The sequence below is a fragment of the Crocodylus porosus genome, unplaced genomic scaffold (genome assembly GCF_001723895.1).
Source record: "Crocodylus porosus isolate Cpor-Errol unplaced genomic scaffold, CroPor_comp1, whole genome shotgun sequence".
Lineage (NCBI taxonomy): Eukaryota > Metazoa > Chordata > Crocodylia > Crocodylidae > Crocodylus > Crocodylus porosus.
The window spans coordinates 110,992,795-111,008,534 of record NW_017728886.1 but is presented as its reverse complement, the minus strand read 5'-3'; the positions used below and the strand labels follow the sequence as shown (position 1 = coordinate 111,008,534).

Genomic DNA, 15,740 nt, shown 5'->3' with positions numbered 1-15,740 from the left:
GTTCTGGGGGAAGGAGAATCTAGCTGCTGCAGGGACCCTACAGCTAGGTTCCCATTGCAATGGCCAAGGCTTTCAGCCACTGCTGGTTGTTTTCAGAATGGGAGGTAGAAAAGGGAGCAGAGGGACCTTATTCCTGAGGATCCCCAGCTGGTGCTGAAGGGTGAGGTGGGTGAATTGGAGCACCCTCACCTCAGGGGGGCTTCAATACCTGCCCCTGCCGTTGTGGGGGGCAGGGGCTGAAAAACACCTAGATTGAACTCCTTCTGCGCCCTTTCCCCACTTCCCCCCATTCTGGAAACATTGACAGGCTGGGAGCTCTGCAGAAACAAGTTACAAAAGTCGCTACATTTTGAAACATCTTAACCTGATACCTCATGCAATGATGGGTCAAATTTTCACCTGACTGGCCATTTTTAAGCTGTTTGCAGCTATGTACTTGTGTTTGGTCACAGCTATAAATTGCTTTCTGTGGTCAGATTGGGCAAAAATTGTCACTTCTATCTGCACCCTAACTTAACCCTTGTTAAATGAGGTATTAAAAATTGAAGTGCTGTATTTTACAGCACTTTCGCAACCTACAGCACTTTACATAACTTCTGTTTGCTAATCAAATTTTTGGTGATTTGGCTAGTAATCCATGGGCTTTTCAAGCTTGATTAATGCTCCCCAGTTTCCAGGAGCATGGCTCACTCTGCAGCCAGAAGGGCCGGCTCTGTGCTAGAAGCCCCCAGGACCAGTGGAGCTCTTGCCACCCTAGAAGGCCAGTGGGTGCATGGCAGGGCTTGCAGGCAAGGCAGGTTCTGGGTTGGGCAGTGCCAGGGGGAAAGAGGTTAGTTCAGTTCTGTGCAGCCGAGGCAGGAGGGGAATGTTGATGCCATCCTGCCATGCCATCCTGCCTGGCTGGGGACCCACTCTCTTCTGGTATGGTGTGGTTGGGAAGGGTCAAGGGATGAGTCAGGGAAGCATGGGAGCTTGGCATGCATGTGTGTGTGGAGAGGGTGGGGGTGGGGAAAGGGGAACTCATCAAACACCCACAGACCACAGGGCTCCAGAGCAGCTGCAGCTGGGAGCCTGGCACAGCACACAGCACCTGGGACACACACAAGCATGCCCCCTCCCTACTCCAACACACACGTGCCCCCTCTCCTCCCCAAGACCCTATGTGGCTAGGGACCAGAGGCTTGGAGTAGGGCTGGGCAAGAGCTGCTGCCTGGCCTTGTGGCAGACACGGGGCTCACTCCAAGGAATGGGGGACAGGTCACAGGTGGGACACCCTGTGACCCTGCATAGCTGGAGACCAGACGCCTGGAGCCCGGCTGTCAGCCGGCTGCCTGGCCTGTGGTAGAAGCAGTGCTCACACCTAGTCCTATGGCAGGGGAAGGGGGCAGGGGGGATGAGAAGCTGAGTGACAGCTTCTCATCCCAGCTCCACCTTGTCTGATGGTCTGCTGCTGTCTGCAGTCTCCTGCAGCCCCAGGAGGCTGCAGAGCACCCCCTGCCTCCTAGCCTAGAAAGTGCAGAAAGGCTCAGTGCCCCCTCGTCTTCCCTACCAAACACTGCACTTCTATTATGTTTAAGAGCACTGTAACTTTATATTGCTATAAAAAGTATACTAAATTACAGCACTGTAAAATGTGTATGGAGCACTTCTGTACACACCCTGTATCATTTATTAGTTGTTAGGTAACAACATTGTGTGACTACTTTTTGGTCCTCATGAAACACAATTCATTGGTGGTGAATTTTTTTTTTTAAGAAATAAAATTATAATGTGAAATTGTTAAATGAAACTTGAGTAATTGGAATAATTAAGTTACTTACCAGGACCAGGCTGGAGGTCTTTAAATTGTATCATCTACATGCACATTCTCATTGAGTCTCTCTCATTCCCCGAGCCTTTGATTGGAGACTTTTTGTTTTCATCATACTCATAGAGTGCACTCTAGCCCCCACCTTCCCAGACTGAGGGGATAAGGGTGGTGTGTGCTTCCTAGTTCCAGTTATCTTTCAGTTTCAGTCTTATGACTCAAAGAAGAGAAAGAAGAGGCTAGATATAACTGCACATGTGGACAATCTCAAAGAACTCCAGCTACTGTGAAGTAACTTTGTTCTCTCTCCTGAGTAAATGTCCACTTACATGTTTATGCTACAGGTGACTCCAAAATATTAGCCACCGATACCTGGAGGTGGGCCCCAGAGTCCCCTAGGTCATGGCTGTCCAATATCTGGAAAGTGGGAGACTGCATACCCCATGGGCCACAGGCTCCTAGGATGCATGCAGCAGGGGCTGCATGTGCGGTGGGCCCTCCTCAGTACCCCGACAGTCTATCCCCTTTTTCACCAGCTCCTCTGCCGGCGGCACACAGAGCACAGATGGCCTGGTTTCTCTCTTCGTGGCAGTGCATGGGGCATAGACATTACAGAGCCCTCCCTTGGCCCCCTCCCACTGCAATGCCCCAGTCCCAGGACTAAAAGGAGGAATCAGAAGCTGGAAGAGAGTAGCAAAGCCTGGAGAACTTGATGCCATAGCAGCAGAAGTGATGACAGCAATGGCTGGCTGAGAGCCTGTTGGCCATGTATCAGCCCCTTTCAGGCCACATATGACCCCAACAGCTACCAGATGGACAGCCCTGCCCTAGGTGAACAACTAAAGGACTGCCCAAGTAAATGTTCTGTCAACAAAGTGTTTAGTAAAGGTGTTTATGAACTCCAGGTGCCTTGCCTTGCAGATTTCACCTATGGGCTAACTACAGACATTCAAAAAGCCCGAGCTTGAACTGATTCAATCTTTGCAGGTTAGTCTAAACTGCATAGACTGAACCAGGAAGCAAGTGAATAGACATTCATTTTTTATTCTAGAAATGGAGCCACATGCCTGTAGTGGCTCAGCCTAGAAGATACAGGAAGCCCTCCCTTCCCCCTTCAGCAGTGGCTGGAAAGCTGGAGAGAAGCTGGAAGAGAAGTCATGTAGGCTTTTCCCCCCTCTCTGCTTGAGCAGAGAGGACAGGGGCAGGGGCATGATCAGACACCAGCCCCAGGCTGGCCCACTGTGGCAGAGGGGAGGGAGAGGGTTTAAACTGGCCACTGGAGTGAGGGTTTAAACCTCCTGCAAGGTTTAACTCTCCTCCCTCCCTTCGTACCTCAGCATGCTGGTCCAGGGTCAGTGTCTGTCCATGCCCTTCCCCCACTCTGCTCAGGTGGGAGCAGTGGAAAAGCCTGGCAGGGGCTGCTGTGCCTCTGGCCAGACAGACCCTTGCTGGGGACCTATGCCAGTGGGAGAGGGGCTTTAAACCTCTCTCCATCCCTCTCCTCTGCCTCTGTGTGCTGGCCTGGGGCTGGGTGTGGCCATGCCCCTGCCTCCTCTGCTCAAGCAGCGAGTGGCAGGAAAAGCCTGTGAGTGGCTGCTCTGCCCCCAACCATGTAGACCTAGCTGTGATCCTGAGCAGGATTTCCCACCTCCACTCCCACCTCCTTCTCAGCTCTACTGAAGCAGACAGCTCAGCCCAGCCCAGGGCTGCAAAGCATCCTGGGATGCAGGGGGACTATTAATTAACTTTCACCAGGAACGGGTCTGGGACAGAAGTTCTATAAACTGATTTGACCTGAATCTATTAAGTCTGATACTACTTTCAACCAGGTTTATCTTAAGCCAGTTTTGGCCATTTTGAAAGCGGTTTATGTGTCCAGAATGTCTGTTCTGCTACAGGTTTAAACCAGTTTCTGTCCACTTAAACTGGTTTGTGTGTGACTTCTGTCCTTGGCCATGGAGATAAATCTGTAGAAGTGGTATGGGCTCTACTAGGATGACCAAAAATTAGAAAGAGGGCTCTATGTTAGCAATCTCATAGTTTAACTTCATGGAGGCCTTCAAATGGACAATCTCTGGGATGATATTAAACTGCCTTTAGAGATTTTTGGTCCTGTTTAGGTAATAGGTCAAATTTCTCTTGATGTCAAAGAAGTATAGGGAGAGCTTAGCTCTAGAGGTGTAGGGAAGAACACTGGCAAATTGATGTGTTGGCTCAGGTGGGATTTAGATACCACTTGAGGCAGAAACTTCAGGAAGGTCTCTCAAGGTCACTTTATCTGGATAGAAGGTAACATAGAGGGGGGGTCCACCATAAAGGCTTAGATCTTGCCCACTTTTCTGGCCAAGGCAATCATCATCAGCAATGTCCTCTTCATGGACAGAATGAGTAATGAACAAGTTGTCACTGGCAACTTTGGCCATTGGCAAATGACCATCCCACCAAAGATGCAAAGACCAGGTTCCTGTATCATTGTGGGAAAGAGTTATTTGTGAGGAAACAATTTATCCAACTTCTAGAAGAATCTGAGAGCAACTGGGTGAGAACACACAAGTCAACCCTCAGTCAGTGAGCGATAAGCTAGCAAGTGAATTTTAACTGAGTTCCTGGACAGATTAGCACAAAGGTGCTCCAGTACATCAGAAATGGAAGAATGGCCAGAAGAAATGGTCTTTGACCAATATCAACCAGAGAGTATAGTCCATTTCATCAGGTAGGTACATCTAAGTAGAGGTAGACACAGCTTTAAATGTTTTTTCTACATACCTCTAGGTAGCAGGTGGCTTGTGAATGCTGCGATGCTAGGGCACATGGAGCATCCCACAGTAGCACAGGGCAGCAGGAGAGTGAGCTGAGGGGGCCCCCCTGGCCTCCCCGGCTCAGCGAATGGTGCCTTCTGGGTCTGGGGGGACACCCGGGGTCCCCCTGTGGCTGACTGCCAAGCTGGGGGAGCGGAGTGTGGGTTTGCTGCTGAGCATACTTCCGAGTTTGCTGCTGAGCACACTGGGAAGGGGGGAGGCTGCGCTCCTGTGAAATGCTCCATCCACTCCACCATTGCAGCATTCACGAGCCACGCTGGTACCTTGAGGTATGTAGAAAAAACATTCAAAGCTGTGTCTGGCCAAATCACTGATCCTCTGAATCAGCATTGAATCTTCAGATTTGGATTTAGTTGAATTGAATCAGGAACAGTGATCCAAATGAGTTAATTGAATCACTGTCCCCGATTCAGGCCGAATCTGAATCGAATAGGGCCCATTTTGCATACTCCTAAAAAATAAAAGCAAGACACCAAAAAACTAAGGATTTGAACAGAAAGTCACCTGCCATTCCACAAGAATGCATTGTAAGTAACATATAGGCACCTGAGAGGAACTGAAGAGCAGATGTGGGCAGTGTCCTTCATCCCCTCAAGATGGGAGGGCTGTGAAGTGGGAAGAGTGCACACTACAGATACTGTGCTACGGCAAAAGTGTCCATTCAAAGATTTCGAGTGGGAAACACACATTGTGAAAATGGATAGTTGGACAATTACTCAAGAGAAGTTGAGGTTTGACTGTTTTGCCGTCCCTGGTCCCTGATAAACAAGTCAGTCAGAAAAAAATATCAAACATCCACAATAATAACTGCAATGAATAGCTAGGATAATTTCTGACTGCCTTTGAAAAATCCTAGAGTAAGTCATGTCAATGTGGATACTCAAGGGAGATGAGATCTCACACTGCCCAGAGAAATACTAACCTTCTGGGAAATGTGGCATTATCCCATACAAGGTACTATACCTCTGTACTACAGAAGGTAGATTATAGTGTAGTTTACCTGGGTACCAACTCTAAAAGCAGCCTCTACTTGAGCTTTAAGGATGTTACATTTCATATGATCAGATACAGAGGAAGGTGACACTGGGGGATGAAGACTCTTTTCAGAAACTTTCTTGTCTTCACTCTGTGATAAATATAAAAGACAACACAGAGATACATATTAGAGAATAAGTCAACAAAACAATTAGGACAAATTTTACTTGGTAGAAGTATCTGATGAGCAAAAACATTCAAAGATGAAACAACTGATTTTATTACCAAGATAATAAAGGCCTGAAGGAAAATGTGGCATTGCTGGGTATCCAGAGACTGATATACAGCATTAAAAATATGGGGAAATACCCAGGCCTTAAGGTACCCTTTCAAATCTGAAATTAAGTTGAAATATAGAACAAGAAATCTGTATTCCCTGCCTGAGCATAGGCAAATATGCTTGTAGGTGAAAGGGACACAGAGTTCAATATTCAGGGTGTGGATACACAAAGGCTTGGAGCCTTTCAAAAGGGGAACATTTTAAAAGGGCAGCAGCTGGTATATTCTAATTGTTAGTGCAAATGAGTAGACAAAGATTCAAATGCAGCAAACCTGCTCCAGCTTTAACCCTAGATGAAGGAATATTAAACTGGAGCTGTTTGTTGCATTTGAATAGAATCATAGAACAAAATTATCAGCTTATTCACGCATAACAGTTTGGGTACAGACAGAACACTTGAACCATTCCAAGAATGTCACTGATTGGGAACCATTCCACAATTATCCCTGGACAGAAGTGTCCACACATACACTGCTAAGTGTCCTAAATAGCACCCTTACCTTTTAGGGATTACATTGCTACCAAAATGCCACCAGTACCCAGACCATCATGCCTTTCAGGGATCAGTGCACAGAGTTTCACCCAGTGTCCTTTAGAGGGGGAAGGAGGTTTGGATTGGGAATAGGGGGTGGAGTCGAGGGATTGCCTGGTGCTGGGGCTTTGTAAACCCCTGCTTGAGGCTCCCCCAAGAACTCCCCAGCTTTCCCAGCCACTCAAGTACCTTGTATTGCCAAAAACTGCATGGAGATATGTGTGTAGGGCAGAACCTGCAGAACAGGAGTGCCTGCAAGACTGCAGCAGAGGGTGAGGAACAATAAACATACACTGAGCATGGGATTGACAGCCATGGTCTTCTATTAAATGCCCACAGTCCGTTGTACAATGGCTGTTCCCCTCACCCAGCAACTGACAGGTGTTTACTGTTACAGGCACAACTAGCCACTTAACACAAGTTGGAGGCCAAAGTACCCCACCATGTTCTCCCCACCATCCTTCTTGAACCTGGCTACTCCCGTCACCCCAAATAAGTCTAGGAACCCCACCTTGGGTCTCTAGCAGGGAAATAAAACTGAGACAGAGGCTTTCTGCTTCCCGCCCCTGCAGACAGTGGTCTTGATAGGCAATAGATCTTTGGGTAGTTAAGTCCTGGTTGCATCCCAGAGCAGTCCCATTGCTTTGCATGTTTTTTTTGGGTTTTTTTGGGGGGGGGAGGGGGGCATTGAGGAGCAGACCAGTTTGTATTGCCTGAAGCACTGACTAGATGTTAGGCACAGAATGCTCTGTGTCTGCACATAACATTGAATCAGTTCAAGGAAGGCCAGTTCAGAATAGAACTTATTTTCCTGGTGTGCTTTTAAAACATTTTAGAACGTTTAAATTGATCTAAAGTGGCAAGCACATCTAAACTCGAGGTGCAGACAGAAGTGACAATTTTCGCCTGATCTGGCCCCTGAAAGTGCCCCACAGCTGTAATTAAACAAGTGCATGCCTGCAGAGCACTTTAAAAGGGCCTGATACCATGACAATCTGAACTGGACTTTGAGGGACTGCCGCCACCACTCCAAAGTGGAGCGTTAACTTGTCTGTGTGCACCAGGAGCAGGGCTCGGCTGATGTAGCCTAGCACTGCTCCCGGCACTGTTTTCAAAATGGGGGGGGAGGGGGAGGGAGCAGACGAACCTCGTTCTGGGGGTTGCCCAACTGGCACTGGAGGGTGGGGAGAGAGGACCGGAGCCCCCCACCCATCCCACTCCAGAGTAGCTGGGGAAACCCCAGAACAGACCTCCCTCCCCTGTCTTCTCCCCCTGCCATCCTGAGACAGAATGGGAGCTGGGAGAGGGGGGAGAAACACAGCTTGTCTCCCTGGATCTTGCTCAATCCCCCACAACAGCTAATGTCTGTTGAGTAGGGAGGATTGGTCCAACTCATGGCACTCTCTGAATCACCATGAGTTAGACCCAAAGTGCCATGAGTTAGATATAGAAGCTACACTTCTGTCTGCATCTTTGGGGTTTAAAATGTATTTAGAATGGTCTAAGTGTTACGTCTGTCCTTTGAGCATACTAGTTGCCCTAGTGAAATGTTCCCATTTTGTAAGGGGTCCAAGCATTCATAGGTCCACACATTAAATTAACACTCCCCTATACCATTTTAACCCTGCAAAGGGCTGTGAAGTAAATGAAACATAAATTAAAGCAACAATCAAGAACCTTCATATTATCCAAATAGTAGAAACTGAAATGCCTTTAACTGAGAATCGGGCCCATCGTCTTTGCTTACAGATCTCTTTGGATTCTTTTCTGTCAGAGAGACCAGAACAATCCAAGATGCTTATCTGACTTTTCTTTCCATTCACCCTGATCCACCCTGTAACGTGTCATTTTACAAAGACAGACAACTTTTCAGCCCTCAATCTGAGAAATCTAGAGCAGGACACCCAGCATAGGCTCTCTTTGCAGATTATGGTAATTTGGTATCCTATTTAAGAGAAGCCTAATTTTTTGGCCAGAGTGCCAAAAAAACCACAATGTCTACCTTGGAAGGTGCCAGAGTGCAGACATGCTGGAGCCCGAAGCAGCTGTTCGCAGCCTCCTGTCTGCAGCCAGCCCATGGAGCCCAGTCTGCTTGCAGCAGGGCTTGCAGCCTCCCAGCTGCCTGCTGGGAGCAGCTTGGGCTCCATGGCTGGCAGCAGTTGCTTGGAGCCTGGGCTGGCAGTGCGCCAAGCAAAATGGCCTTGCGTGCCATGCTCAGCACTTGTGCCAGGGGTTGCTGACCCCTACATTAGAAGAACAACAAGAGCCAGCAGAAGCAAAAGATCCAACCTGGAAGTACTTGCATACATAACAAGGAGCAAGTCTCTCTCCAGGCTAATACAGCTATAGCTAAAGCAATCAGACTGGGTAGGTGTGACTGGGGCAGACTCAGTGGAATAGGGAGGTGCAGTCACACCCACCTTTTAATTCCTGCTCCACCCAAATGTTAAAACCATCTACCTGACAGGAGCAGGAAGGAGTTGATTGATTTCTTGACTCATTAAAATCTACCTGCTTCCTGCTAATTTGTCTTCACTTCACAAGTGTTAATGACCCTTTCTCCTTTCACTAGTCAAACTATTTTTATTTTTGCAATTTTGCTGTCTGTTAGCCATTCCTGGTAATGTATCTCTTCTATTTCCCAGCCTGGCAGGCTGTTTTTTAGCTCTAGCTAAAGACCTTAACCCAGATGTATAAGTGACTGATACTGAAGTATTGGAGGCACTGTCAAAACACACATGAAGACTCAGTTTTGTTCTATGAATCCGAATAAGAGACATACATTTCATTATTATGACTACAGGACTAATGAAACAATATCCTTTGATTCCTTTTTTTTTGGCCTAGTTTGTGTTTTTAGACTTTACATATAATCTAGAAAATTAGTGCACATTCCAATAAAGTTATATTTGTTTTTGCTTTAATCTTAAACTTAATAATACAGTGCTAGCCCATACCGTATTAGTAAATCTTTAACTGGAGAAAAATGTGTTGTGTTACATGTGATGATGCACCACTCCATCTGTGGCCTTCTTTTCAAAATCCTAAGTCCACCCATGGGTGTGACAGGCTTTACACTAGCACATCATAACATTTTATACGCTGTAAAGAAAGTCTGGAGCAGTGGTACAGCTACTCCTCGCGTAACGTTATAGTTACGTTCTTGAAAAATGCGACTTTAAGCAAAAGGATGTTAAACAAATCCAGTTATATCACAATAGTTACTTACTAGGAGGCGGCAGCCAAATGTTATAACCAAACATTGCATGACTTTAAATGAGCATGTTCTCTAATAGTTCAGTGATGTAATAACAAAACACCACTAACTAGCATGACGTTAAGTGAGGAGTACCTGTATTAGAAAGGTTAATTCTATGCTCCCATCATCTCACTGGAATTTAGGTGTGAACAATAGTCTGAGTACATCGTTGACACCTGTGGGAAATGAATGTCAAATGCTGCTGTTCTAACTGGATGGTATTTCATGTCTGTTCTGCACCACTTCAGCCCAGGTGTAAACAATGATAAGATAGAAGGCACTAGAAAAAAATCAGGTCTAAAATAGCACTCTAGGTCACCTCTGACAACTCAGTCCTGAGATTTCAAAGGTGAATTTAGAGACTTTGCCTTTACCTCTTTTAACCACAGAAGCCATCTCTCACTTATTTTTCCTTGTGCCATGACTGTGGCATTTCACTGTCTAATGGCCACCAAAATCTTGTTTGTTCATGTCACTGATTTCAAAACGTTTCATACAATATGGTATGCCTAAATCCCGGAGACATTTTCTGCAAGTAGAAAAAACCAGCAATGCAGTTATTTTGCCTTCTGCAGGCAGTCTGTGAACACCCTGAAAGAACACTGAGACTTGGCAGAACTCTACTGAGACTGCATAATATTTTCTTTGTGTAAGCAAAATTAGTCTTTGTAGCCTTCAAGATCCAACTGCTGTAGCTTCCAGGTATACCTTTGAACAACTGTCTATTATAGTATTATTCAGCACTTCCTTCTTTTATTTGGTACTCGTGTTACTCAGTCTTACAAAACTATTTGTTGACCCATATCTAATATTGTTAATCTTGGCTTTATTGGACATTGAACTTAATCCTTTTGATTTTCAACCTAAAGAAAAAATACTTGAAATGAAACCAAACAAACAACAAACCCCCAAAATACTGCTTATGGCTGGAGCAACATACAAAACTGTAGATACATATTCAACCTCAGAAACAACCAGAAATTTAACAAACATCTAAAAATCAAACTGAAGTTCTCCTTCAGTGTAAATGATTTTCTTGGATTCTCAGTGATACCAGCAAGTGGAGATACTACATAGATCATTCAGAAAGACAAAGTTAATCACAAGGAAAGCACAATCAGCTGATTCGCCAATTGACACATTAACCAGATTTGCACTACTTGAACTTGTTTTAAAATGCTGCTACTAGCAGCAAGTCTTCTTTTAGGCGTATTGATTTCTAAAGATAGTACAAGCCATCCACTTACAATGACATTTCTAAAAGCAATATTAGAAACAATCCATGTTTCATACCTAGAAACTAAATAAATATGTTCATTTTAGTTCTGTTAAATTTATTCAAAAATAAAGACAAATGATACTTAAGGATGAAGCTATCTTTTGTGCCTTTGAAACATCACAGACTTCTGCAGCTTGGCATCTATTAGCTGTATCTGGGGTCTCCAATGAAATTTTCACAGAGGGCAGGGTCATCCCCTGTTTTTCTTCCTCTGGACAGTCTACCCACACCATCGGTCAAAGTAAGAGCAAGGGGACAGCTTTAAGGAGCTTCAAATCCACCTCTTGCACAAATGAACAGAGACTCTCCCTACTTCACTCCACCCCACCAGGTAGTTGATCTGGTTCACACAGGAAGAAGTCATCTGTTTCAGCCATGGTGGCATGTTCCTTTAAGCTTGCTCATAGTAAATACATTGCACTCTACTTTTCTCAGGTTATACTATGCCACTACAACCCAACATACGGTTTCAAAATCATACTGCCCAGAGGTGCAGGGCTGGTTTATGGGCTGGACTGAGCCCACAGATCTAATGTGCAGGTGGTTGCAGACTGGTTGCAGGTGTGCAGCATGTGCCCCAGACCAGCCCGGTATGCAACACTGCAGTACATGACCCAGACCAGCCCTATGCACAGGATGTTCCAGGCCAGCTTTACACACCTAATGCAGCATGCAGGGCCGGCGCCAACGCATGCTGCATGTGGCACGTGGAGCCAGTCCAAGACCTGCAGGCAGCACCATGGGCCGGATCATAGGCCAGATCTTTGATGCCCCTGATCTAACTAATACTTACTGTCACCTAAAACACATTGAAAGTTAGAAATTTCCTGCCAGTCTGGAGAAGCAATGACAGATTTTTCTGCTGTTATTTAGGCTATCAATTTCTGTACACAGAAGCTGTTTAGTCAAAACCATTATACAGGTTATTTTACTGAGGCCTTGGTTTGTCCTCCCCTCATGCTGAAACAAGTAGCCCTGTAACTTGTGTATCATCTTACTATTTTAGATTACTAATGCTTTTTGGTATCTGTTTCTGTTCATATAATTCTTTGAAGATGTGTCAAAGGGAATTGAAGCACTGGTGTACTTCTATGCCTCTGAGCATTCTTGAAACCTAAAGTATGTAATTAAAAAACTATGCCAACTGATTAAAATAGAGGAAAGCAAGTAATAGAAGAAACAACTTTTTGCTGCTATTTGAATGTTTTTTCCTATTGCTTTTTCTCTGTGCACACTCTTACCAAGTGACCACCCCCCAACAAAAAACAACCCAACCAAAAACAAAACAATAAAAACTATGCCTTTGACTTGGTTAAAAACATTGTATTAATATTAAAAATCTAAATGATGGCCAGGTTAAGGCAGATAATTATGCTAAAAGGATGTTATACCATCCTGAGCTCTTTCACTGATATGTACATGGGGTCCATTTCTACCATTTTTTTGCCAGTACCTGAGTTTTGAATTAGACTTGTTAAAAGAAACAGTGTTACTCAATAGCCAAAAAAGTTCTTTGGGTAAATGTGTTATCTTCTATTAGACAACTAAATAGTTGGAAAAATTGTTCTTTGCAAGCTTTTGGGTACAAACACCGTTCTTCAGGCGTAGGGAGACTGACTCTACCTCCCGAAGGGAGTTTGTGCCCGAAAGCTTGCAAAAGAACATTTTTTCCCAACTATTTGGCTGGTGTAATAAAAGATATTGCATTTACCCAAAGAACCTTGTCTGCCCATGTCCTTCAACTAACATGGCTACAGCCAACACTCAATAGCCAAGGCATTAATAAACATGAATAGGAAAGACAAAGTCAGAGTGTGAAGTCATTCACTGTCTTCAGTACAGTGCAAACCACTTATAATGCCCACAGGTAAGGTGAATAGCTATTTATACACATATCTCAAGCCAGTTACCAAATTTTTTTAAGGCGCTGCTTACCATGAATTAAAGGTGCCTACTCTTTCATCACTGTGTACTGGGCTGGCTCCTCCCCGTTAGCACCTGATTAAAGCTAATGATAATTCACAGCCCAGGAAAAAACAATTAATCAAGAAGCTGCATAAGCCACTTGACTCTTCCCCTTCCCCTTCCCTCTGCCTAATCATCCAGGTTGCTGCTTGGTGTAGTCTTCCTTAGCCTACCCTAGTAGACTTGCTTAGTCTACACTACATCACAGATGTGGGCAGAAAGGATTAGGTTATGTGGCCACAGGGGAGTTTTGAGCATGGGGGCTCTGCCCTGATCCTTCTCAGGGCCTCCAGCCTGTCAGCCCTGTGATGGCAGACTCCTCCTGACTCATCCCATCTATGCTATCAGTCACACAAGACTTGGTAAAGTGCACCAGTCTAGCTCACCTACAGCAATGCCAAAGATATAGGGGTAGGATTCTGCCACCAAAGTGGAAATTCTGGGGGTCTCAAAAGTTGCAGGCAGACCCCTCATACCCAAAGTTTCCCTGGAGATGCAGAAAGCTTCCCCACTCACTCCTTGCTTTGTGCTAAACCTGATGCACACTATGAAGTCTACTAAGCCAGACTGGACTGTACATTACAATGTTTTGACAGCAGGACATAAGCTCCACGCTCAAAGCTTCTTTACAGCAACAAAACCTGCCCCTCTGCCAGAAGAACGACTTCACTTTTGCTGAGCATAATGTGGCATCTGCTGTGACCTGGAAAGTGGCTAATAGGTTTGAAGGATTAGTCAAAAACCAGGTAGGTTGCCTAATTTCCTGACTGACAAATAAACCCACCATATGCACTGTTACATTCTATTATCTGGCTTCCTGCAATAGTACTTTCCAACTATAGTTATATTCAGAAAAGTAATGGTAAATCCATTGTGTTTATTTTGGGAGTGGGAAGGGGTGAAGTCTTATTTACTTGATTTGTGACAAAATACAAGGTTTAAAAACTCAGCATTGCAGAGCCTGTACATTGTAGCAGCAGAAGTGTAAGCTGTATTATGTTGCCTTCCGCAAAATAAACAAAATTATTACATTTCTAGAACCTTTATTGCTTGCAATAATGAATGAAGCAGAAAGAAAACAGCTGGAGATTAGATATTCTCCCAGGCTGACAGTTATTAAAAACTTGTTTTTAAATTTGTAAACTAAGCACATTCCATGTGGAAGCCATTAGAATTGTTTTGGTATGATAGTGTGTTGACCAAATTTTCACTTTGTAACAATCCTACGGATATTTATGTTATTCTGAAAGTCTCAACAGATAGATTCTTGAGACTGCATGGAACTATAAATTTGATATGTGCTCCCCTGAGAAGTTCAGCAAGCAAAGACAAATAAAATGAATCCCATTAAAAAAAGAAACACCTTCATATCATTAAGCCAACCTAATGATTTTTTCAGGCTTGACTCAAAATAAATCTAGTTAAAGGTATTTTCCTTAAAATGGCTTCATTATAATTGCTACCTTTAAGTGTTACTAATGCCACTTTGGTACTTGTGCTCACATAGTTTTGATCAGTGTTGCCACAATAAGAAGATAGTTTGAGTTTTTTTCCTGAGGGTGGGGAAATATAGGTAGCTTTAAGTAGTATTTAAGTGAATGGTGCTTGGTAGATGTAGGTTGATTAAGCCCAGACTTGCATTGCAGTTTGCTTTGTATTGATTTTTTAGGATTATGGTCTTATTGTAGTTTTCATACTGTTTCCACTTGAGTGAATTCAACGGCACTCATTGGTAGGTTTGTTAATAGCTGGACGATGGATGGATAGATAACACTGGCTTTCACTAGCAAATTAACCATATATTTTACTCCTGGACAAATAAGAACAGCCATTATATAACTCTCCACTTACTTGTTCTTTTCTAAATAAACAGTTGTAACTCCTTCCTCTGTATTTTGAAAAGTTTTGATTTTTTGAATCACCAACAACAGCAACTTCTACAGTTTTCCCCTCTTCCAATTTATTTCACCTGAATTATCCTAATAATCTACTTTAAAAAATAAGTTTATTTTCTGGATCCTCCTCAAATAGTATGTATGAGGGGGAAAAAAAGGCGTGTTCATAAGTTATGTTAACTAGTCAACATTTGTAGCAAACAAAAGAAAATTTCAGTGAAGACAATGAAGACAAGAAATGTGTGTTGCATCCACACACATTAGGAGATAAAGAATTTAGGGAGTGTAGGACTCACCTTAGCCTGCTAACTTATGTGAAATTTCCCAAGATTTTGCCTTGTATCCATCACATGATAGCTGCAACTGGATTAAAACACACCTTATTTCCTAATGAAAACAAAGCCCACCTGACCCCATCATGTTCCTCATTCATCAGAGGCAGGTATCATTATCACTTGGCAACTAAGCAGCCAGGAACCTCAGGTACATCAATAGACTGTTTAGTATCTCATTGGTTAGATCTTTTGCAATGGAATAGCTGCAGGTTTTGCTGCCATGCAAGAGGCAGGCAGCTAAAGGCTTTTATGTACGGTTTTATATACCCTGCTCTACTGCACACTCATCCAAGGCCATGTAGTGTGGATCTGTACTGGGGGGCTTCTCGCAGGCTGGATGACCAACCTTCAGTGGCAGAGTGGCAGCTTTTTGGCATAGCTGCTACAGCTGGTGCATTGGTGGAACCAGAACCCAGGGGCACTTTTACATGTGCTCTGGTAGCGGTGCTTTGGGGGCTGAGAGGGGTGCGCTTTACCTAGAGCAGCTCCAAAAGCCATTCTGATTAACGCATCACCATGTCTCCTGTATCAGCA

At 44.4% G+C, this 15,740-nt stretch overlaps 1 protein-coding gene across 3 annotated transcripts in view; it reads right to left on the bottom strand.

The window, feature by feature from the left end:
- EPB41L4B (erythrocyte membrane protein band 4.1 like 4B) overlaps nucleotides 1–15,740 on the bottom strand; it is a 293,968-nt gene that overhangs the window by 93,920 nt on the left and 184,308 nt on the right. For all 3 annotated transcript variants that reach the window (XM_019540677.1, XM_019540686.1, XM_019540694.1), the window contains exon 18: nucleotides 5,627–5,752. In XM_019540677.1, the coding sequence (XP_019396222.1) occupies nucleotides 5,627–5,752 (126 nt within the window). The remainder of the gene's footprint in view (nucleotides 1–5,626; nucleotides 5,753–15,740) is intronic.